Source organism: Notechis scutatus, chromosome 2 (assembly GCF_049901735.1).
Source record: "Notechis scutatus isolate UNSWTSFEM ecotype Mainland chromosome 2, rNotScu1.2, whole genome shotgun sequence".
Lineage (NCBI taxonomy): Eukaryota > Metazoa > Chordata > Lepidosauria > Squamata > Elapidae > Notechis > Notechis scutatus.
The window spans coordinates 23,677,850-23,704,817 of record NC_142010.1 but is presented as its reverse complement, the minus strand read 5'-3'; the positions used below and the strand labels follow the sequence as shown (position 1 = coordinate 23,704,817).

Here is a 26,968-nt window from a genome sequence, read left to right as displayed (position 1 = left end):
TAAGTGAGCTTTGCCCCCATTTTACGGCCTTTCTTGCCACCGTTGTTGCTAAGTGTATCTTTGCAGTTGCTAAGTCAGTAACACGGTTAAGTGAATCTGCCTTTCCCATTGGCTTTGCTTGTCAGAAGGTCGCTAACGGTGATTGCGTGACTCTGGGACAAAGCAACGGTCATAAATATGAGCCAGTTGCCAAGCATCTGAATTTTGATCACCTGACCATGGGGTTGTAAGTGTGAAAGTCACTTTTTTCAGTGCCGTTGTAATTTCTGACAATCACTAAATGGATGGTTGTAAGTTGAGGAACACCCCCCACACACACCCCGAAATCCCTAGGTAAGTAGAAGCTAACATAATCTATAGGCGGTACAAAGAAAAAACACCTCATCTTTCTGCAAATCTGAATGCATGCTCACTGTTTGTGTGCCGTATACAGATTCAGAGTAAGAAAATAGCAGTAGTACTTAGACTTATATACCGCTTCACAGTGCTTTACAGCCCCCTCTAAGTGGTTTACAGAGTCAGCCTATTGCCCCCAGCAATCTGGCTCCTCGTTTACTGACTTCGGAAGGATGGAAGGCTGAGTCCGGTGAGATTCGAAATGCCAAATTGCTGTCATTTGGCAGAAGTAGCCCACAGTACTGCATTCTAACCACTGCGACACCCTTCCAGTTGATTCAGTGGTACGTTTTAAACTGTTACTGAGAAAGCCCAAATACGTGACTGATTCATGAAGCCTATTATTAGCCAAAAACAATGATAGTTCCATAAGCGAGCCAAATTCTCCGAAACTTCTGTCCCCTCAGTTTGCAATTGCTGCTCTGTCTACTGTCTGCTACTATGAGTTTCCTTAAGTAGCTGTTTGAGCATTTGAAAATGAAGGAACTCACCCTTACAAAATAGGGGCTGGTTATAAGAAAAACATCTAAATGCTTCAGCTGGCAGTTTCAATGAGAGAAGTGTGTTTAGGAAACGGGAGTTAGGTGGAACTGCAGAAATCAAGGCAATATATAGAACATCAAGAAAGATATCTGCTAGAAGTGCTCCCAAACTGGCCATATCTGCAAAGCTGAACCAACAAGTGACTGCAAAAAAAACCACTGACGCTGGGATAGATGTCAACAAGTCCACATTTTACAGCATTACCTATACAGTGCAATGATCTACGCAGGAGAGTTTTGAGAAGGAAACTTTCTCTCCAACTTCATCATAAATAGAATTGTCTAAAGCACGCAGAAGGCAATCTTGATAAAACCTTGTACCCATGAAGTTACCATCAATCAGAATAGATCTGGAAGGGACTTTGGAGGTCTTCTAGTCCAACCCACTGCTCAAGCAGGAGACCCTATACCAGTGATGGCTAACCTATGACACACGTGTCACTCGTGACACGCCGAGGCACTTTGACTGACACACCTGTTGGTGTGGGGAAAACCTGCACATTTAGAGGCTCAGCTCCAATCCCTGCTCCCTGCTTGTTGCGTGGAGGCGTGGTGTCACCGCTGCCACAAGATCTTTGCAGCAGAGAACCAGTTTTAACCGCCATAAACTGAGGTTTGTCAGTTTCATTACCTCAGGAATGCTACAGGAGGAAAAGAGATCCATGAGGTTCACAGCCCTGTAAGGTGGCCTTCCGATCCCCACATCCTGCACCTGCAGCCCTGAGACCAGGGAGACGAGTTTCACAGCCCTGTGTGATCACCCCAGCCCAGTCCATCATAAACCAAATTATTGATATTTCTTGAAGTGACACACGACCCGAGGAAGGCTATACTTTTTCCCGATTTTCGACACACCAAGCTGAAAAGGTTAGCCATCACTGCCCTATACCATTCCAGACAAATGGTTATCCAATCTCTTCTTAAAAACCTCCAATGATGAAACACCCACAACTTCTGAAGGTAAGCCATTCCACTGGTTAATGGTCCTTACTGTTAGGAAGTTTTTAATTCCAGGTTGCTTCTCTCCTTGATTAGCTTCCATCCATTCTTTCTTGTCCTGCCCTCTGGTGCTTTGGAAAATAAATTAATAAAATAAATAAATTAATCAAATTGTGATAGCCTCTCAAATACTGCCGTCATGTCCCTTCATTACCCTTTTGATAATGAAATGTCTGCAGCAACCAACCAAGCTCAGAAAGCAGCACGGACCCCACAAGCCAACCCTGACCCACAATTAACCTTCTCTATATCCAAACCTTGATAAGCCTGAAATGTTTTAGAATAAAATGATTGGATTGATGAAACAATAATATGCCCATAGCCATACCCAATATTCTTGCAGGAAAAAAGGATGAAGAATTTGTCAGTTGTTGGGCTTGGGGCTGTATGCCCAACAACTTTGAGGTGGCACAAGAAACACCATGTGGGTGGAAGGATGAATAGACTCATCTAAATGTCAGCATATCTATCCTAAGAAACTACTATCTTATGGCCAGTGTAGAAATTAAAGATGTTGGGTACTTCAGCAAAGGAATGATCTGAAACGTATCTACAAAGGTGTTTGAATGGTCTTCACAGTCCCCAGACCTGAACAGGGCTGAAAGTCTGTGGAGACGTCCCAAACATGCATTGAACGCAAAGTGACCTAGGAAAATGTCCTTTTTTTTTGGAAGAATTCTGCAAGGAAGAGTAAAAGGGAAAATTCCCAAAACAAGAACAGAAGGATTCTTAGATGGCAACAGGAAATGCTTTGAACTTATTTGTTCTGAAGGAAGTGTCTTAATGTAGGTTAACTATTGCACATAAATAATAGTAAGTATATATTCAAATTTGCAGGAAGATATTACTTTTAATTAACAGAGATAACAAATAACAGGTAATCAGAATTGGAAGGGACCTTGTAGGTCATAATTTTTACCATATAGATACTATTCCAGTTTCTGTTCACCTAGGGCAGAGCTGTCAAATGTCACACACTGGCCACGCCCATGCCCAGTTTAGCGAAGGGGAAAAGTCGCAATACCTCATATGACACCGCCATGAGTTTGACACCCCTGGCCTTGGGGATTCATTAAAACATATGACCGGGGGCGGGATCAAAACCTGTGCATGCCGTGGTAGTTTTGGTACACAAGCCATATTGTACCCTACTAATTGAACGGATGGTCTGGGCAATAATAGATAGTTCCACTTGAGTCCGAGAGGCTTGCTGTGCTGAAAGTGCTTCCTTGTAATGAAGAATGGATGAATCTTGAGTTAGGAAAGTCTTTCGAGAAGAAATTAACAGACCATAATAATCTTACTCTTGAAACTAACACCTCCCCCCCCCCCAAAAAAAAAGTGGCTCGGTATATAATGCAAGCAGAAGATACACTAACTTCAGTACAGCTGGGATAAGCGGAGTTGTATCTTCAATATCTATCTGGGTGGCATTGACCTCTCTCAGCTGCGTCTTACAAATTTGAGAGATGGGAAGAGTGGCATTGTTCTTGCTTCAGATAATTGCATCTCTCTCTCTTCTCGCTGCCTCCTCGAAGGGCTTCAGGTTTTGATGCTCGTGTTTCTGTTGTAAAATTGGAATTGATTAAATTCCAAGGCTACTTCGTTATTCTGTCATTCTGAAGAGGTGGCCTTAGGATAATGACTTCTAGGATATTTGATTTATGGGAAGGCAGCGTTCATATTAAAACAATGAAGCTCTGGATTACCAATAGAGATCTCCGGCATGTCATTAACCCAACAATTTAGCTGAGAAGAAGGTGATGGTAGAGGAGTACAGGATTTTGCTTCAGCATCTTTCTCCTAGTCAGGTTGAACCCTATTTAGACTCTTGTTAATTATCCTGCTTTAGCATTGACAGAGGATTTAGTTTGGTTTCCATTTTTTAATGTGCATGTCCCCAATTCACACCTCTGAATCTGTATGCAAACTTATAGACCCAAACCCACCCTTTGGAGTATTTTTATGCTGTTTTCACAATTTTTTAAAAAGATATGCACCAAAAAAAAAATGTGTTGAGGAAAATGTGTATAAACATACAGGAGAAAAAAAAATACTTGTGAAAAAAATTACATCCTGTGAAATATGCACTAAAAAGGGTATAAGCTGGGAAAAAATGCACACAAATTTCATGTGTTGAGGGAATATTAGTTGCTTGGATTAAAGCAGTCCACAAACTCAAGGAAATAGGAAGAAAGGAAATAATGTGCAGATTAACATAGAAACAGGCTAAGGATGTGAATGATATTGCAAAACATGGTTTTTGTTGGAGCACAGAACAAAACGCAACTCAGAACCTTCTGCTGGTTGAGTTTGCTGAGTTCCATTAAAACAAAGCTTAAAATGGGTTCTGTGTTTTGTTCCAAAACTTAACATCAGGCAGAGTATTCAAAACGGCACATGTTGAGCTTGGAATCCTCTTTTAAAATCTGTTTTCTACAACATCACTTGAAATACCACCACTCAAAACATCTACCTTTTGCTCCAAGGTGAAATAAAAAATAATGTTAGGTTCTCAGCACAAACTCTTGGAATCCATGAGTTATGTTTGGGGTTCAGAATATTTCTACCAGATATGCTAGGCATACCCCTAGAACAGATTACAGTGAGCCAGATGTTAGGATAGGAGAAAAAACTGGAGTGAAATAAATACTTTTGTCATCTTTAATTTTCTGAATAGAGGACCAAATACAGTAATACTTCCTATGGAATTTATGAACCCTACAAGGTTCCAAAAAAGCCCCTTTGAAGCTTTCAGTTTGACAGGTTTGGCATTGCTGTTGATGTTCTGATCACTCTGTAAAGCAGCGGTCGCCAACCGGTGGGCCGTGAGAAAATTTTGGTGGGCCGCAGAGAAATCTCACCCCCAGAGCACCCCCCCCCAAAGCAATTAATCCAGGCTGTGCAGAAACACAAGGACTGTGCCACCCACATGGCCTGCGGGAACTCTCCCCTCCCACTCACTCCTTACCCAGCAAACTTGTCAGCTAAGTTGCTATTTTTCCTTTTTCTGACCATCATCTGTTCTGCTGTGCTAAGAGATTTAGATTAGCTAGGAAGCAGGAAATGGTTGGATTTCTTGTTTTCTAGCTAAGCACAGCCGAACCTCCCTTAGGACTGAAGGTTTGCTTGAAAGCAAATTCAGTGGAGACTCACGTCAAGCAAATTTGAGAGACTGAGCTAGCCGATGGCAGCTAGATAGATCACTGAATGATTCTGTGAGCGACTCAATCTGCTTGCTTTGCCTGATTTTGGATAAAAGTTGCTTTTTTTAATAAAAAGATCAATATTTACATCCATGGTGTGTTGTGAGTTAATTTTGTGAGTTTGCTTGCAAGCAAATTTTATGGGACAGACTGAGCTAGCCAATGGCTGATAGATAAATTTCTGAATGAATCTGTGATTCTGTGAGCAACTCAATCTGCCTGCCTGCTTTGCCTGATTTTGGGTAAAAGTTGTTCTTTTTTATAAAAAAAATCAATATTTATATAAATATTTATAATATTTACATACAAGCCATGCCCAGCCAGTCACATGACCACCAAGCCACACCAACAAATTAAGCCACGCCCGCAGAACCAGTTAGTGGTCCCTGGGATCTAAAATTATGAGTTTGGTGGTCCCTGAGGTCCAAAAGGTTGGCGACCCCTGCTGTAGAGCACAGATATGATTCGAGTAGCTGATCCCAGAGAACTAATGAAATGTCGCTTTAGTTAAAGTATGAGCCTTGAAGTCCTTAATCCTAGCTTAAGTCCACCCACATCTATAGATGACTAGATTAGTCTACTTATTTGTTTATTTGATTTGTCAATCGCTTACAAGATAACAGGTATAAGTATAAACATAGTTATGAATACATGAAATGGATACATATGAGAAAAATAAAAGAAACAATAGGGCAGGGATGGTAGGCACCTTGGTGCGCTTATGCACGCCCCCTACAGACCTCTTAGGAAAGGGGTGAGGTCAATAGTCTGTCTTCCTATCTAACCAATCTCACTGACAGTTGTGAAAGGAAAATGTTAAGAGTGCATGTTATATGTCCATCACCCTTGGCTCCTGAAGAAAAGTATAAATCTACTGAATCTACATACAGAAGGTCCTCTTTCAGTCCTTTGAAATTCTGGAAAGATTGTGAAAACTCCTAGGGGTCAGGAGCCTGTGTGCAGTTTCCAATGTCCTACATAAATAGGCAAGCAAACTGAAGATTTGGACAGAGCTGCTAAGCGAGCCTGCTTCTATTTATTGATTAAGATGTCAAACAAACTTATTATTTTCATTGCATTCTGAGACAGCTGTTGATGGAAATCAGCTAAGGTAGGAGGATCTTAGAATTCCCAAGAGACTCTTGGGGCAAACAGCAATCAAAGAGGATAGTTATAACCCTTCATCCAATCGCAATAGAGCTGGAAGGGACCTGAAGGTCTTCTAGTCCAGAGGTCTCCAACCTTGGCAACTTTACGACTTGTGGACTTCAACTCCCAGAATTCCTCAGCCTTTCTGGGAGTTGAAGTCCACAAGTCGTAAAGTTGCCAAGGTTGGAGACCCCTGTTCTAATCCAATCCCCTGCTCAAGCAGAAGACCCTAGACAATTTGAGACAAGCGGCTGTCCGGTCTTTTTTTACAACCTCCTTTAAAACCCCCGAAGTGCCTACAACTTCTAAGGCAAGCTGTTCCACTGATTAATCGTCCCCACTGTTAGGAAATTTCTCCTTAATTCCATGTTGCTTCTCTCTTGATTACTTTCCATCCATCGTTTCTTATTTTGCCTTCTGGTGCTTTAGGAAATAAGTTGACCCCTTCCTCTTTGTGGCAGCCCCTCAAATACTGGAATACTGCTGTCATGTTATCCCCACTCCCCACAGTCCTTCTATTGTCTAGATTAGCCATATCCAGTTCCTGCAACGATTCTGCATCTGTTTTAGTTTCCAGGCCTTTAATTATCCTAGTTGCTATTCTCTGGCACTTTTTCCAAAATCTTTTTGTTTTGTTTTTTTGTAATGTGGTGACCAAAACTGGATCAGTATGATCTTATTAAGGTTTTATAAAACCTAAAGGTTTTCGTGCCTGCAGGACTCTCCCCTTAAATATTCTGCAGGCTACGTTAATCTGGAATGGATGGGAAATGTTTAAGTCCATTAAAGGGTCCATTAGTCCCTCTTGGTACTTCCAGGTTGGAGAGCATGTGCGCACCCAGAATGTAGTTGGCGCTCCTTTCTTTTTAGCCTCTGTTTTCAAGAGAAGAGATGCCTCTGGTGTAAACAAAACGCTATCAGGACATGGTGTCCTCATTCGGAACTATATTCTGAAGTCCCACACAGCTGATTCATAAGCCACTTTATGTCTTTCCATTAAAAAGAAAGGGTGCCGAAAGGCATCGTTCTGCCTTTTCTCTCTCTTTCTCTCCCTCTTTTTAAACTATTCCTCCCCTCCCCATCTTGCTATGCTGGCAGTATTGTAATTTTCTTACAATACTAGTCCTTGCGTGGAGGGAAGCAGCTGTTGTGTTCTGAATGGCAAAGTCTTTTTCAAGGAGCCAGTGCTGGGAAGACAGATGTGGAAAATGCTACAGTAACAGCTCAGTTGTCCTTAAACTGACAACATGGAGCCTGGAAAAAGCGTTCCATTTCTGGAAGGCCTTTTAACTGAAATGATGCAGGTCAGTTTGTGCCAAGGTTGAAATCAAGAGAACCTGCGGAGACCCTCCTTGAAGAAGGGTTGATAAAGGTTCATTGTCCGTCTTCCTGAACTGGTGCCTTTTAGCTGAGCTAGAACTAAACTCCTAGACTTCTTATCGCCTGCAATCCCAACCCAGGAAGATATGGTAGGTCAGTGATGGCGAACCTATGACACACGTGTCAAAGGTGACGTGATGTTTTGGGTGACCCGTGGCAGTGTTCGCCAACACTCGACATCTATTCTTGAAAGCATGGCCTGTTCTCGCATGATAATCAGAAGCCACAAAGAGAATGGCGTGTGCTGTCATGCAGCCTCCGGACTCTCCTAAAATACATTTATTTTGCTCATATTTCATTTTTTGCAAATATTTTATATTTCTTTCTATAACCCATAGCATCACACATGATTTGACTTTTTTTGTTTTTTAAAGTAAATGAATATGTAAAGAGTTTTTCTCTTCAGTTGGGGCGGTGACACAACCAGAGAGTCAAGTTAGGTATTTTGTGAATTTTGGACACCCTGAGCCCAAAAGGCTCGCCATTACTGGGGCAGTGTAATCTGTTGCTCCAAATGCAGATAGTCCTTGTCTTAACAACCATTGGTTTAGTGATTGTTCAAAGTTACAGTGGCGCTGAAAAAAAGTGACTTGTGACTATTTTTCAGTTATGATGGTTGCAGCATCCCCACAGTTACTGTCATGCCCCTGTTGGAATCTGATTCTGAGGGGGAGGCCGAGCAGCTTGACAGGGAGTGGGAGTGTGCCTCCATTGGTTGTGGAAAAAACTGGGGAAGGGCAAAGTCCGGCTTGGCAGACCAGGGGAGAGGTAGAGCAAGGCAGAGGGAATTCGGAGGAAGACCCAGGTCCACCCCCTCTTCATCCTAGGGCATGCAGGGAGGAACGGAGAAGGGAGCAACATGAGTTGCGTGGCTTACGGGGGAGGAAAGGGCCCTGATTCCCTTCATGGGAACACAGTGTTTAAAAAGGTGAGCTACGCACAGCAAAGTTCTTGGCAGCAAATTGTGAGTTATCTGTTATTGTCAAGGCTTATCTGTGTTCCTGGTGTCTTCCCAACTGTGTGAGTTTTGCTGGGCTTTCAAGTCTGCAATTCCTTCTCCTGCCCTATCCAGTTAATTGCTGTAGCGTGGTTTGTGTGGATTTTTATTTTCCGTTTGTGTGTACTTTGTTTTCGGACTGAATTTCCTCCACTTAAAGGCTGTTCCTAGGAGAGTTTTTTCTCCAGCCGAAGGTAACCTGGACATTGGGAGCAAAATTGGAAGTATTAAAGGGACTCTTCTTACTTATGTGACTGTGTTGCCTTTGGGCCACGCCCCGGGTCATCACAGTTACGTGTTCAAAATTCAGACGCTTGGCAACTGACTCTTAGTTTACTTTACTTTACTTTACTTTATTGTCATTGCACCTCGTACAACAAAATTAAATGCCATCTTCAGTGTACATTATAATTATAAAAAGAAAACACAAACACTCATCCACATTCAATACAATTGAATTGAAAACCTGACATTGCATTAATATTGCAGTACTATACAATAGAATTCAATATAGTTACTGCCCTGGGATAGAAGCTGTTTTTCAGCCTGTTTGTATTTATGATGGTTACAGTATCTTGGGGTCATGTGACTGCCTTTTGAGACCTTCTGACAAGCAAAGTCAACATGGAAGCCAGATTCACCTAACCTACTAATTAACAACTGCAGTGATTCACTTAACAGCTGTGGCAAGGAAGGTCATCAAATGGAGCAAAGCTCATTTAACAATTGCTTAGCAATGGAGATTTGGGGCTCAATTGTGGTCATAAGTCAAGGATTGCCTGTAAATTTACCTCCTTGGGATTTTTGGTTTTACTCCCATATCTGCTCCATTAGTGCTTTAATTACCTTACCTGTAGGCCAGCACCTATCTGGAGTGATGAATTCAGTACAGGAATTTGAGGTGTAGTTTTGCCTGGGAGAAAAACCATCTTGTGACCCCTAAGGAGACCATTTTGACACAGGTTTTTAGAACCCACCATCCTATGGTTAATCATTTTGGTCAGTTGGTAGATAGGTGTATCTTCAGGTGCATCTTGAAAGGAAAAGATGGACGCTTAGGACAGCTAAGCAGTGAAAAAGAAAAGCAAATTCTGTAGCATTTGAAGTTTGGTGTGAATGTCCCATTACAAATCAGTTTCATTAGAGGTTTTGAGAACCCCACACGGAAGAAAAGTGCTTGGAAAACAGATGCTGTATTTAGTGTGAATAAGTGAAATGGTTTTCTTCTGTGGTGAGGGGAAGAAAAACTTCTGAAGGTGGGTAGATCTTTATTTCTGTTGATTTATTAAATTGATACCCTGCCTCTATCTGATTGGATTCTTGACAGTTTACAATTTATAGTAATATACAATAATATTACTGTGTATGTGCGTGTGTTGGAGGTGTTATTATATGATACGTTATATGTGTGTTACGTATTTTATGATGTGTTATAAAGTTGAGACTTTGGGGAAAGTGCAGAGAAGAGCAACTAGGATGATTAAAGGTCTGGAGACTAAAATGCACGAAGAATGGTTGCAGGAACTGGGTACAGCTAATGCAGAGAAAAGTAGGACTAGCGGTGACAGGATAGCAGTACTCCAGTATTTGTGGGGCTACCACAAAGAAGAGGGGGCCAAATTATTCTCCAAAACGCCAGAGAACAGGACAAGAAAAAATGAATGGAAATTAATCAAGGAGAGAAGCAACCTGAAATTAAAGAGAAACTCCCTAACAGCAATGACAATTAAACAAAAACCGTCGTCTCAGAAGACCTTTAAATTTTCTAGAAAGCCCTAAGAGCAGGCCGTTCTCAGCTTGGGGGAGATAGGCTATTCCTTAGGAAGGAAATCTCTACCGGGATCTCCTCCTGTTCCATCATATTCCTTTGAAAGAGGGAGACCTTGAGTAAGCACTCTCTGGTCGTCTAGGGTTGGTTGGATGGGCAGCATTTATTTGGTCAAGGTGGTGTATCTAACTCAAAGCCATATAGCAACCAAGCATGCGTATTCCATACTGGTTGCCAATGCAGCAGTGATGTTATTTTGAGATTGGCCATTAAGCATGTGGGCCACACTATTTTGGACCAGCTGAAATTTCCAAGGGTTTTCAAGGGTAGCTGCGTGTAGCTAGAAGATGACAAGGTCAGGAATGATTGTCTTCCATTCCATCCTGTTTACCAGTGGGGTATTGAGCTGAAACTGGATCAGGGTTTTCCTGGCCACTAACAGCATCCCCCCAACAGAGGCTATGAATCCAGAAAATCCTCTTTAAGTGTTTGGGACAGGCATAGGAGGTATTATTTATGGACATTGACATCTGGTTTTAGTGGAAGACAATGCAAAGAATGTGGACTTCTTGGTTGTACCGGCTGAGTAGGCCCTTGAATTAGAATTGTGGATTTTGTGACATGAGGTACTCAGATATACCAACTCGCTCTGTTTTGAAATGTTTCATCTTGTAATAGGGAGTTCCATCTGCTAATCCTGCAGTCACGATGGAGAAGCTGGAGGATAAATTCCTCATCTCGTACTCTGTCTGTCTGTTTCTCTCTCTCTCTCTCTCTATCCTGACTCCTGTGTTTGTGAAGCTGACAAGATAAATAGCAAACCCAGTTGGCTGCCATTCTGTTTGGACTTCTGTTTTTGTTTTTAATCCAAGCCTTCCACCCGTATCCTCTCGCTGCGCTTTCCGGACTCGAAGCTGGTGGCAGTGGGTGGTTTTCTGCTGCTTCCATTCAAATTAACAGTGCCGGTTTCTAGCCTGCGAAACACTGGGGAGATGAAAGGGAATGTTTGATGGGCAGGTTGGTGCCATACCCTTGGGATGACCTCTTGGGAGGGAGGCCTGATTCTCTCTTGAGAGAAAGAAGGAAGAGCTGCATCTTCAAACACGGTAAAGATGTTTTTCTCCCACTTCTTCTTAAGATATTTAGAACAGATGCCTTTGAACTATAATCTCCCTTAGCGTTTCTCTCATCTGGAATGAGTTGCTTGCTTTACTTCCTCCCCCTTCCCACCTCCTCCCTCCCCCCCCATTAGTACAAAGATCAGATGGAGAGGAGGCAGGCCACTGAGAGGAAACGGTGGCCTTAACTGCACACAAAGCACCCCTCCTGGGGTTCCTGGCTTTTCACAGAATGGCAGGGAGGTGGGGAGGAGGGAATAGATTTATGCTCTGAGGTGCAGTTGGAAACCCTTGGGCTTTCCTCCTCTCCTTCTCCTCCCACTCTGGGGAAGGATGCTCTCAACTTGAGCCTGGGATAAGGAAGAGTTGTGCATGGCTAATATTGGAGCTATGGCCAGCCGGTTTCATCCAGGGGTGGGATTCTACCAGTTCGCACCTATTCACTACAACCGGTTGTTAACATTCTAAGCAGTTCGGAGAACCGGTTGTTAGAAGAAATTACTGGCCTAATCCTGTAAGGAAGGCAGGAAGGAAACATTCTGGTGTTGCTTACTGAAACTCTCTCTCCATTAACCCTTATTACATTCTTGGCAGGACTAGACTTCCTGTCTCTGGAACTTCTCTGGAGGCTTTTTTCCCCTCCTTTGCTGGTACTTTGCTTGTGTGGAGTGACCATTCAAAGTTACAGTGGCACTGAAAAAAGTGACTTATGACCATTTTTCACACTTACGACTGTTGCAGCATCCCCACAATCATGAGAGGCCAGGCGAGAAGATGCGTGCCTCGATGTGAGTGATATTGAGTTGGCCACATCCACCAAGTCACATGACCACCAAGCCACGCCCACCACCTAAGCCACGCTTAGGTCAAAAATGTTAAAATTTTTGAATCCCATCCCTGGTTTCATCCGAAAGTACTTGGATGGGAGCTCAGCCAGCAGGACAGAGCACGAGTCGCGCTCTTCCTGTCTCTTCGACAGCGTTTTCCTTAGAATCCATGATGGCGAACCTATGGCACGTGTGCCGGAAGTGGCATGCAGAGCCATTTCTGCTGGCATGTGAGAGGGTCACCCAGAAGAGCCACACTGCACTTGCGCGCGTGCCCCCCCCCGCCAACCAGCTGGTTGTCAGGTAGTTGCTGTGCATGTGCAGCAGGTGTTCAGTGCCACGCACAGAGGTTTGCATGCACAAGGGTGTTGGAGGGGGTCGCGCACGCATTGCATCATGGGTGCAGGCACGCGAGAGAGAGAGAGCGCACTATCGCCACGCGACGCGGAAAAGGGTAGCCATCACTGCCTTAGATGGTGGAGGAAGAGGCAACAGATTTGTTGGGGGGGGCACTGCCTTTCCCCACCCCCAGGGCTGAGTTTCCTCTTTTAATTCAGCAGCAGGAGAAGGCAGGTGGAATGGGAATCCTGTGGGGCTGGCATGGCAAATGGCAAGCAAGAGGAAAGGTTGGGGGAAGGAGGCTTTTCCTACTGAGCAGTAATTGGTCAAGGGCATGTAATTTCTGGGTTCAACTTGCTGGCTGTCACCTTCTCCTGGGCTCCTCGTGTATCTGCGCTTTTCTCTCTTCCTTCCTTCCTTCCTTCCTTCCTTCCTTCCTTCCTTCCTTCCTTTTTTCTCTTTTCTTTTCTTTTTTTTTCTCTCTTTCTCTTCTTCCCTTCTTTCTTCCTTCCTTCCTTTTTCTCTTTCTTATTCTCTTTTTCCTCTCTTTCTCTTCCTTCTTCCCTCCTTCCCTTCTTTCTTCTTTCCTTCTTTCCTTTTTCTCTTTCTTTTTCTCTTTTTCCTCTCTTTCTCTTCCTTCTTCCCTCCTTCCCTTCTTTCTTCCTTCCTTCCTTCCTTTTTCTCTTTCTTTTTCTCTTTTTCCTCTCTTTCTCTTCCTTCTTCCCCCTTCCCTTCTTTCTTCCTTCCTTCCTTTTTTTCTCTTTCTTTTTCTCTTTTTCCTCTCTTTCTCTTTCTTCTTCCCTCCTTCCCTTCTTTCTTTCTTCCTTTCTTCCTTCCTTCCTTCCTTTTTCTCTTTCTTTTTCTCTTTTTTCCTCTTTCTCTTCCTTCTTCCCTCCTTCCCTTCTTTCTTCCCTCCTTCCTCTTTCTCGTTCTTTTTCTCTTTTTCTTCTCTTTTTCTCTTCCTCCTTCCCTTCTTCCTTCCTTCCTTCCTTTTTTCTCTTTCTTTTTCTCTTTTTCCTCTTTCTCTTCCTTCTTCCCCCTTCCCTTCTTTCTTCCTTCCTTCCTTCCTTTTTCTCTTTCTTTTTCTCTTTTTCCTCTCTCTCTCTTCCTTCTTCCCTCCTTCCTTCTTTCTTCCTTCCTTCCTTCCTTTTTCTCTTTCTTTTTCTCTTTTTTCCTCTTTCTCTTCCTTCTTCCCTCCTTCCCTTCTTTCTTCCTTCCTTCCTCTTTCTCGTTCTTTTTCTCTTTTTTCCTCTCTTTCCTCCTTCCCTCCTTTCTTTCTTCCTTCCTTCATTTTTTCTCTTTCTTTTTCTCTCTTTCTTTTCTTTCTTTCTTTCTTTCTTTCTTTCTTTCTTTCTTTCTTTCTTTCTTTCTTTTTCCTTTTTTTTCTTTCCTTTTTCTTTCTTTCTTTTTCTTCCTTTTTTCTCTTTCTTTTTCTCTTTTTTTCTTCTCTTTCTCTTCCTTCTTCCTTCCTTCCTTTCTTTCTTTTTTAAAAAAGGACTTTTCCAGAACAAGCTTAACCCAGGCCCACCTGGAGAAGCTTTCATTTTCCACTTCCTGTGTCGCCTTTTGCTTGCAGCTTCTTCCTAATCCAAGCTGTAAAATCCAGCAGTGTTTGAGAGGGTGGGTGGGATAGCTCAAGTCATAGGCAAGGAATTCCAATGCATCTGAGCACAATGCGGATTCTCTTCCTCTTTGAACCCCTCTCAATTGTAGGGGTGGCATCGCAGGCAAAACCAACCAACCAATCAACCAACCAACCCACAAACAGGACAGTTTTCCTGGGGAATTTCAGCTTCTGCTTCTGGACCATCTCCTGATCATAAACTCCATTTCATTATGCATCAAAGTGCATAAAACAAAAGATGGAGAAACCACCTGCATCATGACAATTCTGTGCCTCTTCTTCCCCATAAGAGGTCTAGGAAATAACTATGAATAGTTAATCATCTTCTAAGCTATATCAGTGTCTCTATATTGCAGCTGTATTTTGTAAACTCATGCTTAAGACGGAGCTGTGAACCAAAACCCACCTACCCACATTTCAGGGGTTGAGACCTCATTAGGCAGTTTTAGAAAGCCAATATGTCTCAGTCCGTCCCATCCACCTGTCCCGTGAAATAATATATGTGTCAACTCATAAAACATTTCTATGTCCATTTTATAGTTGCCAACAGAAAGGGGGGGAGGAGTTTGAAAGAGCAGTGCAGGAGTTTGGAATCAAAAGTACATTCCATTCATATTTTTCAGAGATTGTAACTAGGCGACTGAAGTTTCTGCCCCGCAAATCTCTAATTGGAGAACATGATTGATGACTCTTGGCTATGGACATGTTTCGTTGGAGAATATGAATTATGATACACCCAGAGGGGTGGGGGAAAACCAGGGTCAAGGGTGACAGTGAATTACACGTCTCAGAGTCAGCTACATCCAGGTCATGCCGACACGTTAACTCCCAATAAATCCTTTGTAGTTTTGGAAGTTTGGCTCGAGACTCATGATTTAATTGGGGTAACTGCCGGAATCCTGACAATATGGTAGTGGCGCAGTGGTGTATGGTCAGCGTATAGATTTTATGTGAAGTTCTTTTCGACCCTCCTAAAATTGCCTTGTGTAAACAGCATTTCTTGATATTTTTACAGGTTGGTGACTCTGACAGAGAGGGAATCCCGGCTTCAGGAAGTGCGCTCAACGTTCTTGTCTACCTACAACAGCACCGTGGGGCTGAAATTGGTGTCGCCCAGCTCTTCGGGAGCCATCGGGGGCCTTCTGGAGCAATTTGTTCGGGGTGTAGGACTCAGAGGAAGCAGTGTCCTTTGACATTTCTTCTGCCCGCCTACCTCCCACGCTGAATGGGTTATGGTCTCATCCCACAAGTGACGGAACCTCAAAGCCATGTGACCCCAAGTGCCAGGTCCTGGTCTGTGTCAGAGCCCTTGGCTGCCAGATCATCTTCTAGACAGCTGCCAGACATCCAGCTATTCTGGGTCCATCTGACTGACTGTGGTTGCAGTCGGGGTTATTTCAAGCTGGGCTGATTTCCCCTGGAAACTAGGGGCCCCTCTCCTCAGTCTTTTAGGACTTGGCAAGCACTGACAAATCACCAGTAAAATGTGTCAAAACTTCCTCGTTCTGACTCTTGTGTGTATGTTTACCTTTACCTACTTCCTGTACTGAGTTTTGGCCTGGAATGGCTCTGAAGATTAAAAAAAGAATGCCACTTAGAATGTGAGTTCTTTGGGGTGAACCCGAGAGGCTGCTGGTGGAGGTTCAGGGGTTCATTTGGGCTCTTCTTCAGATCAACTGCAGGATTCTCTCCAATTCTAGGCAACCTATGAGTTCTGGCCCCCAAAAATCTAGATCACATCACCCCCCCACCCCACCCCCCAAAAAAACATTATTTTGATAATTCATAGTTCTGTACCTGTGAGTCAAGCTTGCCTATTTTGTTTAATTGTACAATTTCATTATTTGTCATCCCACTCACTGAAAAATCTGATTTAGCTGTTATTGCAGCTGCCGACATCTCGGCAGGCAATACCCATTTGCTTTTAAATAATGCTTTTTTTTTGTTTTGAGATTTTTTTCAGGAAGCATGTTCTCTAGTGCCTTTTCTGTACCACTGAAGAAATCAATTATATTTTAATGCTAGCCTAGACAACAGTGCTTCCCCCCCGCCTTGTCTCACATTTAAAAGGGGAAAAGTAAAATGTAAATGCTCTTTTTTTTTTTTTTTTCTTTTTGCTTCTGAGCATTGAACTGCCCTGGCATTTGATTGGAACTTTGGAGAAAAAGCTTGCTATAACAGTAGGATGTATCAATGTGTAAAGCAGCACTTTTTGATTGGAATAGTTCTCTGTATTTGCTATTTTTCAGAAGTTGCGGGATTGCAGTTTTCTTGCCTGTGCTGGCAGGAAATTATGGAGTTTGAAGTCCAACACATCTGAGATAGCTGGAGTAGATGACTTATAGGTATCTCTATCCATAGGGCCCTCAAGAGGTTTTAGACTGCAATTCCCAAAGTCACTTGCTATAGATCACGCAGAATGAGATTCATGGGAGAGCACCAGGTGGAGGCTGACAAAGCTACTGCCCGTGTTCTTCTTCTTCATACGTTGGAGCCACTGATGAAATCAGGTCACATTCTTTACTGATGACCCAATCAGTCTTTCCTTCCTCTGATTTAAATAGCATCGGTAATGAAGCCTATTAATGGCAGGAATTTTCTATGCTATATTTCCCCCTAAACTTTGATGTGAGATGATTGAGCAAAATCAGCGTGATGTTAAGCTGTTAAAAGAAAGGAAGAAAAAAAATCAAACATCACGCTGAAGCTGGAATTTGCTTCCTTGTACTCTTGATTTGCCGAAGAATTGCCATGCGTTTTATTGCAGGAGAAATTGGGTGCGTTTTCCCCACCTCTTAAGGGCGGGTAATTACCCACAGCAGAATTGGGACCTTGGAAAAGGAAAGGAAAGAAGAAAAGCTTGGCAGGGGTTCATAAAAAGGGGCTGCTGCAAAACGCTCTGTATCAAGCGTGTTATTTTTCATTTGTTGATGTACTGCTGTGACACTGAGATTTGGAATCCAGGACCAACATTCAATTCACGATTAGAACATGTTGGTATAAAACTGCACTTCTGTCTTTGAGCCAGCCCAGAGCCTTGCACGCATGCTATGGTGTTCAAGGGTGCACTCCTCAGCATAATTGAGAATGAGCTCCCTTGCCCTCGTGGCCTCAGACGAATTGCAATAAATCAGACAGTAATCCTAATGTGTTCCAGCATCCTGGCTGAGCAGGCAGCCTGCCCTTCCGAATAAACGAGAATTGCAGTTACCAAGGCAGAGCCTCCGTTTCCAAAACTCAGCCGCTCTCTGCTTCGGAGACACAGGAGGAGGAGCAGCTACAAAGTCTCTTCCCCAAGTTTATCGCAGTCGCCCAAGTGCAAGCTAGCTTGAATCCCTCGGCTAGGGTGAGACTTCCGATCCCCCAATCCCTTCTCCTACTCTCAACCTCCCGCTTTGATGGCTTTGGCCGAGTGTTCAGAGCCAGCGCTGCGCTGGGCTACTCTGATGAACAACGGCGGACCTTTCAGATTGGAAGTAGGGGGGAAACCAAGAAAGAAAGGGCAAGGAAGGCGAGCCTCGATCTCCTGCCCCTGCCACCTCCCCCACACCCCACTCTCCGTTCTCGTGGAGGCGGAGCTGCAAGGGCTTTGAGGAGGGAGGGGCCGCCCTTCTTCCTCCAGGCAAGAAGGACTTTCCGGCAAGCGGCAGCCGCCGATTTGGGTTCAGCACCTCGGACAGTTCCTTGGCGCGGCGGTGGGCGGGGTCGAGGCGGAAAGAAAGGGCGGGAGAGCCGTGGCCCTGCCCGGCTCTGGGTCCTCCTCCTCTTCCTCCTCCTCCCCCGATACGCAACACGTGCTGCCACCTGGCGCGGGAGCGGACGCGCCTAGACGGAGCAAGAAGCCGGAGCCGGCGATCGAAGGAGCCTCCTGCGCCTTCCCCACCCCATGGAGAGCGCCCCGCGTTCCCCCTAGCGCTTCTGGAGGCTGGCGGCGGAGATGGCGTCTCCGGGAGCCCTGGAGTCCGCTCCCTCCCGAGTGCCAGCCACCAAGGTGGAGCTCAGCGTATCCTGCAGGTGAGTGCGGAAGTGGCCGGAAGGAAAGCGAGTCCTCACCCCCACCCCCGACGACCCCCTGATCTGCTAGCTAGCCCCATCGCGGGAGGCTTGGCTAGATCTCTAGATTTCAACTCCCCTTCCTTGGGGGGGCGAATGGGATGGAGAGCTAAGCCTCTTCGCTGAGAAACCTGCATGAAGACTGTGCAAACTGCGGTCAGGAGCAACCCGGGGTGTTTTTTGTACAAAAGTGTATCCCGCTGGGTGTGTGGGATGTGGAACAGAGTGTGCAAGTAGGTCGTTAAACACTCGATACATTTCGTGATTGGGGAATGCGTCCAGTTGGGGTGTGACACTATTATATAGGTTGCTTTCTGTCCATTGGGGATATACAACCAGGGTTGTGAGTGCTGCACATCAACCAGAGTTTCTTTTATGTATATATGTATAATGCTTGGCGTCTTTTACGCTTGGCATTTCTGTGTGCATGTACAACATTTACTGTCACTCTCTTTTGCACTTATTCAGCCTTTTGTTCAGTTCCATGTACTTTTTCAATCCAGTGTTCATCTTCCATTTATACAGTAGTATGGGCAGCTACCCATTTTGCCTTTGTTTTTGGCCAGTTTGTGCGTATTTATGTTCGCTCGGTATTTAGGATTTAGATGTTTTCTTTCCACTAGTTGCCTTTCATGAATATCATTGCAGGCACTCATGTTTTTCATTTTGTATGGCTGCTTTATACAGATAAAATGTCATGCACTTGAATGATAGAGCTGGGATAAATTAATATTACAGTTTCCATCTTGTCCCTAACAAGAAGAATTGTTCTTTACTCACGAAGATCAAACCACAATCAGGGCTTCTTTGCTTTCTTACAAATTTCAAGCCTATTTTGTTTAAGTTCAGTCTGATATATTAATATATACAGGGTTTCTTTAAAAAAAGAATGTATCCTATACAGGGTTCCTTGTAAAGTTCTAAACTTGGTTCTTGAAGGCATGTCCAATAAGTTTGGCAAAATCCTGAAATTCCTTCACAGAAAAAAAAAAATTATGTTTCTACCCCTTCTGATTAAAAGTTTTAAAACATATGTTAGCTTTTGTGAGAAGCCCAGAAATTGGAAAAAAAAATAGAATTTCCAATAGTCAACACTTCAAAACATCAATATAGTGTTGCTTTTCATCTTTTTCTTTTTTGCTTTATGTGTAAACGCTGTTGCCTCCCAATATTCATGCTTAAATGCTGTTGCCTTTGAATCCATGTTTCAGTACCCATGAATAGAACCTATGAATGCCAGCTTGCACATTTGTTAGAAATTAAGCATGGAAATTATCTCTGGCGTTTATGGTTTCTTCATTTGGCCGACCCACCCAGCTCGGACTAGTTATCCCAGTAGCTCGATAGAGAGTTTTATTTGGGTAGCAAAAATCGATCTACTATCCCAAAGTCTCACCAGTTGGATTCACATAGTGCAACAAGGTCGCATAGCGTAATAAGGGACTGGGTTAGGGACTTCTATCCTCACTGTGAGTTGTGTTGGAGCGGGTGCACGAAGGGAGGCTCAGCCAATCTCATTGTACACATGTTGTACTCTGACAATAAAGTTAATAATGACATAATACGTCGGGGAGTTGTGACCGTGGGGTGTTGCGACACATATTTGAGGAGAAGACGGGCGAGAGTTGTGCCTTTTATTGGCCCTTGTGGGCTCCGAATGGTTAGGGAGCCGGGTATATAAGAAGATTGGGAAGGCTGATGGGGGAGCCTTAGCTGCAGGGAGTGAAGGCCTGTACCGCAGCAGTGCTGTAAGTGAATAGTTTCTGGCCCCTGGAGGCTGGGTTTAAAAATAGATCTGAATGGATAGAGAACAGAAGCCTTCAGCCAGGGAGGGGAGAGTAGGTCCCACCAACGATAAGCATCGTCCGTTTTGGTAGGGCAAGAGCAGGAACCTTTGTCCCCGTGAGGAGCAGAAAGCGTGTGTGGCTCTCGGTGCCACAAGGCCAAGGGGTGTCATTGTCACCTATGGCATGTCTGCCAGGGAGGAAGCATAAAGCAGAGAATACGGTGCCAGGGAAGTTAAGGGCACAGGACGTCTTATTAGTCAAGGGAGGTAAAAGTTAGCTTTGTATTTGGGAGCTGGGGATGGGTGACGGGCACTTGTCCTTCTGCTCTTGACTATCCCAAAGGCATTTTGTTTCGCCCTTCCCACTGCAGGCTGAATTCTAAGGGATCAATTCAGGCGCAACTATATTTTGTGTGTTTCAGCTGCAATGTTTTGGGGTTCCTGGGTTTCTCAAGGGGGGGAAAAAGGGGGTGCTTTCAGGAAAATGCAGCTAGTCCTCGACTTACACCAGTTCGTTTAGTGACTGTTCAAAGTCGCAACGGCACTGAAAAAAAGCGACTTATGCTTTTCACACTTATGACCGTTGTAGCACCCCATGGTCAGCTGATCAAAATCCAGACGCTGGGCAACTGGTTCATATTTATGACGGTTGCAGTCTCCCAAGATTATGGGATTTCCCCCTTTTGTGAGCCTCTGACAAGCAAAAGTCAACAGAGGAGCCAGATTCATTGAACAACCGAGTTACTAATTTAACAATTGCAGTAATTTACTTCACTGTGGCAAGAAAAAAATGGGGCAAAATTCACTTAACCAATGTCTCACCTAACAACATAAATGTTGGGCTCAATTGTGGTCGTAAGTCAAGGACTGCCTGGAATATGCATCACGGTGGGCAGCGGTTAGAGTGCAGTACTGCAGGCTGCTTCTGCCGACTGCCGGCTGACTGCAATTTGGCAGTTCAAATCTCGTCAGGTTCAAGGTTGACTCGGCCTTCCGTTCTTCTGAGGTGGGTAAAATGAAGATCCGGGATTGTTTGGGGGCCACAGGCTGACTCTGTAAATCACTTAGGGCTGTAAAAGCACTGTGAAGCAGTCTAAGTGCTATTGCTATTTGGACCAACCAAGTGGCAAAGGGAGATCTAAGGATGGCAAACAGAGAGAAGAAAACTTACCAAGGAGTCAGGTGAACCTGACCCCAAAGGTGGGTCTACTGTGCAATAGTACAGATAGTCAATTTACAACCATTTGTTTAATGCAGGGGTGTCCAACCTTGGCAACTTTAAGACTTGTGGACTTCAACTCCCAGAATTCCTCAGCCAGCATTGCTGGCTGAGGAATTCTGGGAGTTGAAGTCCACAAGTCTTAAAGTTGCCAAGGTTACCCTGGTTTAATGTCTATGGGGATTCTCAGTCATCCAGGTCATGGTTTCCCCAAAGGTACTTTTTTCAAAGAGGCAACTGGACTTCCTGTTTTTTCTTCGAAAATGTTTCTCTTCTCATCCAAGATGCTTCTTTAGCTCTGGATTCCGAACCCTTCCATTCCCCACCATCCAGTTGGAACTGAAGAAGCTTCTCGGATGAGAAGAGAAACGCCTTTCAAGAAAAAAAAAACCAAGAAAGTATAGTTATCTCTTGAAAAAAAAAAAAAGTATCTTTGGGGCAACCATTCCTTTAGCAACGGTTTGAGGTTTCGATGGCACTGAAAAAGTGACTTACGACAGGCTCACCAACTTGCAGCTGCCGCACATTCCCAGCGTCATGTCATCAAAATTCAGGTGCTTGGCAATTGGGATGCATTTATGACGGTGCAGCATTCTGGGGTCATGTCCTTCCTAGCCAGCTCCTGACATGTTAAAAGTCAACAGGGGAAGTTGGATTCACTGAACAACAACTGTAGTGATTTCCTCAACAACAATGGCAAGGAAAAAAAGTCGCGAAATCAGGCACGCCTCGCTTAACAACTTCCTTGCTTGGCACCGGAAATTCTGTTCCCCATTGTGGTCATAAGGTGTGGGCTACCTCTTCTGTACAATAGACCCATCCGTGAAGTCATATTCAAGTTCATGTTTAAATTTAGCTAAGTTTAGGTTAGTCTTCTCTAAAGGGGTGTCCTTTAGACAAGTTAATCCACGATTCCTGTTGTAGCAGCAGAGTCAGTGACCCTCAAACAAGCCCTAACAGCAGAAGAGAGACAAATTAAGCTGGAAGGCAGGGAAAATTCAGAAATCCTCCTTAACTATGAATCTTTATGGCAATCTTGCAGTGGTGGGATTCAAAAAGTTTTGCTACCGGTTCTGTAGGTGTGGCTTGGTGAGCGTGGCAGGGGAAGGATACTGCAAAATCCCCATTCCCTCCCCACCCCACTAACCTGCTTTCCAGCTCTGTTCTCCTGTGCCGGGCAACCAAAGAAGGCCCATCCGATCAGCTGGGACTCGGGAGGCGGAGCATAGATGGGGGCGGGGCTAGTCAGAGGTGGTATTTGCCAATTCTCTGAACTACTCAAAATGTCCGCTAGCAGTTCTCCAGAACTGGTCAGAACCTGCTGAATACCACCTCTGGTCCAGTCCAGTCCAGTTGCTACCTCTGGAGTGAAGATCAAAATGAATAGGCCACAGTTCCTGTCCTGACAAGAAAAGAGTCCTCTGAATGTTGTAATTTGGGGGAAAGGAACTCCCAGCACAGAAACTAAGATGAGACGAGCTGTTTTGCCCCCTTAGGAAGATAGCTTGGGAAGAAATGATGAAATTCACCTTTCCCTTTTTATTTTTATTTATTTATTATTAAATTTATTGCCTGCCCATCTTACCCCAGGGTAACCCTTCCCTGACTTTTAACATTCTCCCGTCATTGTGATTCCTCCCCAATCCTTGTTTGTTACTTTGGGGTCTTTTTCTTTTACATAATTTGCACATGAAATGCAAAGAAGCCTTTAAGTTTATTTTACATTCTGAGTTAGATACTTTTGGCCTGGAAGACTGAACTTTCATGTACATGTTGGCTTTTCATTTTGGGAAGACCCAGCTGATCAGCTGGGACTCGGGAGGCGGAGGAGGAGGAGGAGGAGGGCCCAGTCAGAGGTGGGATTGGCCGGTTCTCCAAACTACTCAAAATGTCCACTAGCGGTTCTCCAGAACTCGTCAGAACCTGCTGAACACCACCTCTGGTTTCACCACATTAGCTACAAGTTAAGAAGGATCCCTAAATTAGGTACAAGGTCTGTTTGGAGAAATGTTACTTTATCCCGAGTCCCAAGGTGTCCTTTCTCCTGACTCTGGAAAGGCCACGGCCACAACCACTCCTAGGCTTGAAATCCCCATCCAGGCCCTTCCAGCCTCCAGGCCCTGAGCCAGCATCGGAACAGCATCTCTTATTTGTTGCACTGTGTATATATAGCCAGAGCTGCTGTTTTTTTATTTTATTTTTCAATAAAATATGGAGAAATGGAGAAATGACAGGTAAGAACCTAGTGTTAGATTTTTAGGAGATATGTTCTAGAATCTAGATTACATTACTAATTTTTTAAAAAGAAGCTCAGAGGTAACCAGATACAGGTGTGTGTGTGTGTGTGTGTGTGTGTGTGTGTGTGTGTGTGTGTGTGTGTGTAAAAGGAACGTGAGCCACATTTTAGTGCTGATGCTCAAAGTAAATTCCTGAGCTCAACTTAATTACACACACACACACACACTCTTTTGCATTAGGCTCTGACCGGGGGAGCTCCAGTTAATGGTTTAAAAAAGAACAAATATTCTTACACTTTTGGCCTAGATATCATGAGGCCTAGCAACTTGTGCATGAAAATAATATCTTGCCTTTTGTTGGACCTCTAGTTCTAAGCAGCAATAAATAAAGGTCTACTTATTGGGCTTCTCCGTTTGTGTTGCCACTTGCATTGAAAAAAAAAGAAAGACGTTCCTAGTTGCTCATTATTTTATTTATGTATTATTTTATTTATATCCAGTCTTCGTTATTTTTGTTAAACAATTCAAGACGGCAAAAATATCTAATATTTCTTCCTCCTCCTATTTTCCCCACAACAACAACCCTGTGAGGTGAGTTGGGCTGCGAGAGAATGACTGGCCAAAGGTCACCCAGCCAGTTTTCATCCCTTAAGTCAGGACTGGAACTCACGCTCGCCCGGTTTCTAGCCTGGTGCTTTAACTACTAGAGCAAAATTGCCGTCTTATGGTCAGGCCAGGGAAGGTAGAAGTGATCTTCAAAATAAATAGAGCTTTGTTTGGGGAGCCCAGGGCTAGAAACAAAGATCAGGTGGAAGCTGCCACTAAGTGGTAACCCAGAATAGATGTGAGCATTTCACCAGCACTTACATCGCTGGCAGTTTAAAAGCTCCAACATGGTGGATTGGCTCTGTTCTCTTTTCTCCAGTACAAAGCTGCCACCGGCTGTAGATTTGATTACCTCCTTTAATGGCCTCTTAATCTAGACATGTTATAATCCTAACAGAAGGAATGTTTTGGCCAGAGAACAGAAGTAACTCAGAAGGATTAGGGCGGTTTTACTCTAGGGAAATTGATTGGAAGCAAGCAAATCCTGTGCTTCTTACACACGTATCCTTTCTGTTATTTGCACGCTGGTAATCTCTGCTTTCTTTCTTTCTACTCTTTGGCACCTTCACCTTCCCAGGAATCTGTTGGATATGGACACTTTCTCCAAGTCTGATCCTGGTAAGTAGGCTCTGAGATGGTAAATCTAGGAACAATAGTGGCATTGGCACAAAATGGTGGATATATAGTGGGAGCCCCACCCACCCAAGAATCAAAGGCTGGCAATCCTTTGACAGAGCCTTGACATTGTCCAGCTACCATTAAGAGACGAGAATAGAGTTCAGCCATATTGATTCCTATCAGCCCTTTGAGATAGGCCAGAAAATGGACTCCCCGAGTTTGACTGGGACTATATTTTACTGATATAAGCCACAAGAACAGAATCGTGAAAGTCTGCATTCTCCCTTCCCTCCCTATTACAGGTAGTCCTTGACTTATGACCACAATTGAGCCCAAAATCTCTGTTGCTTAGTGAGATAGTTGTTAGGAGAATTTTGCCTCGTTTTACGACCTTTCTTGCCACAGTTGTTAAACGAATCACTGCAGTTGTAATGCGATTGTTAAGTGACTTGACTTTGCTTTCCAGGAAGTTGAAAAAAGTGATCACGTGAGCCTAAGACACTGCAACTGTCATAAGTATGAGTCAGTTGGCAAGTGTCCGCATTTTGATCACCTGACCATGGCGAAACTCAATAGTCATAAGTATGAAAAACAGTCATAAAGTCACTTTTTTCAGTGCTCTTGTAACTTCGAACAGTCATTAAATGAATGGTTGTAAGTCAAGGACTACCTACATACCCCTGGCTGTTAGGTGAAGCTAATGTGAATTTTTTCCTAATGTTTTCTTTGTTTCCTGAGCTTAAAACATGTTTCTTGTAACCATCTCTGCAAAGTTTCCCCAAGATCCGTTTTTGTGGCTCCCTACATTTCCAAGACAGCCTTCCCAAACCCAACGCCCTTGAGATATGTTGGGATTCCAACTCCCATCATTTGGGGTAATTGGAATTTGAATTCAATGCTCTCAGAAAACTCCTGGTTGAAGAAAACTGACCTGGGGGGGGGTTGTTCTGTCAAGAGTTTGAAATTAACCAAGTTACCTCAGGAGTGTCAAAATTTGATTTCATTCAGGGCCGCATCAGATTTGTGTTTCATCTCAGGGGGACACGGTGGGTGTGGCTGGGATGGGTGTGACCAGCTCGGCTTCACTCATGTCAGGGGCGCCTTTGGTGGCCTGAGTGCTCTGCCCGTTAAAACGGGCTCCCGAACTCCGTTTCTGGCTGCAGCGGCACGTGGCCCTCCCAACCTCTGTTTTTGCTGACAGAAGCAGGAGGCTGTCACAGTCAAAAACGGAGCTCGGGAGCCTGTTTTCACTGGCAGAGGCACCGCGGGTCGGTCCTTTGCTGCTTCCAGGGCAGCCCTGGGGGCCAGATCTAAGCACCCACAGGCTGGATCTGGCCCCTGGGCCTTGAGTTTGACACCCCTGCCCTACACAATTGGTAGAATATTGGTAGCATCTCAGTCCCATCACAGGCAGCTGAAGGTGACACATTCGCTGAATTTTAGCCGTTTATTTTGGCTGTCTACTTGGAGGGTTGTCTATCGAACTGATCGTCTCTGGTCATCATCTCTTCTCAAATCCTGCAGAAGTATGATGATATATGTTGTGGCAAGGGAGGAAGAAAATTACAAGCTAAATTAAATGTATAATCACAGGGTTAGAAAGAAAGCAAAGCTGTTGGCAGATCTTTGGCGGGGAATAAATCATAGTGAATATTGAGAGGGCAGATTGTGTGTCTGAGAGGGAATAAATGGCTGAATGAATGAATAAATGAATGAGGATTATAGTGTTGCTGTGACTCAATATCAGAGCATATGCTTTGCATACAAAAGACCCCAAATTCAATGTTCCAAATGCATAATTACTGGAAATCCAGAAGAGCTGCTGTCAGTCAGTTTGGAATAGAAAATATTTTGAGTCTTGAAAGATGTGGTGGATGTGCTCACAATGGCTGTCTAGAGTAGAGTAGAGTAGAGTAGAATAGAATAGAGTAGAGTAGAATAGAATTAGAATAGAATAGAATAGAATAGAATAGAATAGAATAGAATAGAATAGAATAGAATAGAATAGAATAGAATAGAATAGAATAGGGAAAGAATAGAATTAGAATAGAATAGAATAGAATAGAATTCTTTATTTGGCCAAGTTTGATTAGATACACAAGGA

The 26,968-nt window shown here is 43.9% G+C and overlaps 2 protein-coding genes across 5 annotated transcripts in view; both read left to right on the top strand.

Annotated features, from left to right (window-relative positions):
• MTMR14 (myotubularin related protein 14) overlaps window positions 1–15,844 on the top strand; it is a 111,399-nt gene extending 95,555 nt beyond the window's left edge. For all 4 annotated transcript variants that reach the window (XM_087954490.1, XM_087954492.1, XM_087954489.1 and 1 more), the window contains one exon: window positions 15,361–15,844. In XM_087954490.1, the coding sequence (XP_087810616.1) occupies window positions 15,361–15,538 (178 nt within the window). In that variant the 3' untranslated portion in view covers window positions 15,539–15,844. The remainder of the gene's footprint in view (window positions 1–15,360) is intronic.
• A 2,131-nt stretch (window positions 15,845–17,975) lies between these two features.
• The window catches only part of LOC148131923 (copine-9-like), a 34,568-nt gene continuing 25,575 nt past the window's right edge, over window positions 17,976–26,968 (top strand). The window contains exons 1-2 of the mRNA XM_087954488.1: window positions 17,976–18,359; window positions 24,824–24,864. Coding sequence (XP_087810614.1) covers window positions 18,283–18,359; window positions 24,824–24,864 — 118 coding nt within the window. The 5' untranslated portion in view covers window positions 17,976–18,282. The remainder of the gene's footprint in view (window positions 18,360–24,823; window positions 24,865–26,968) is intronic.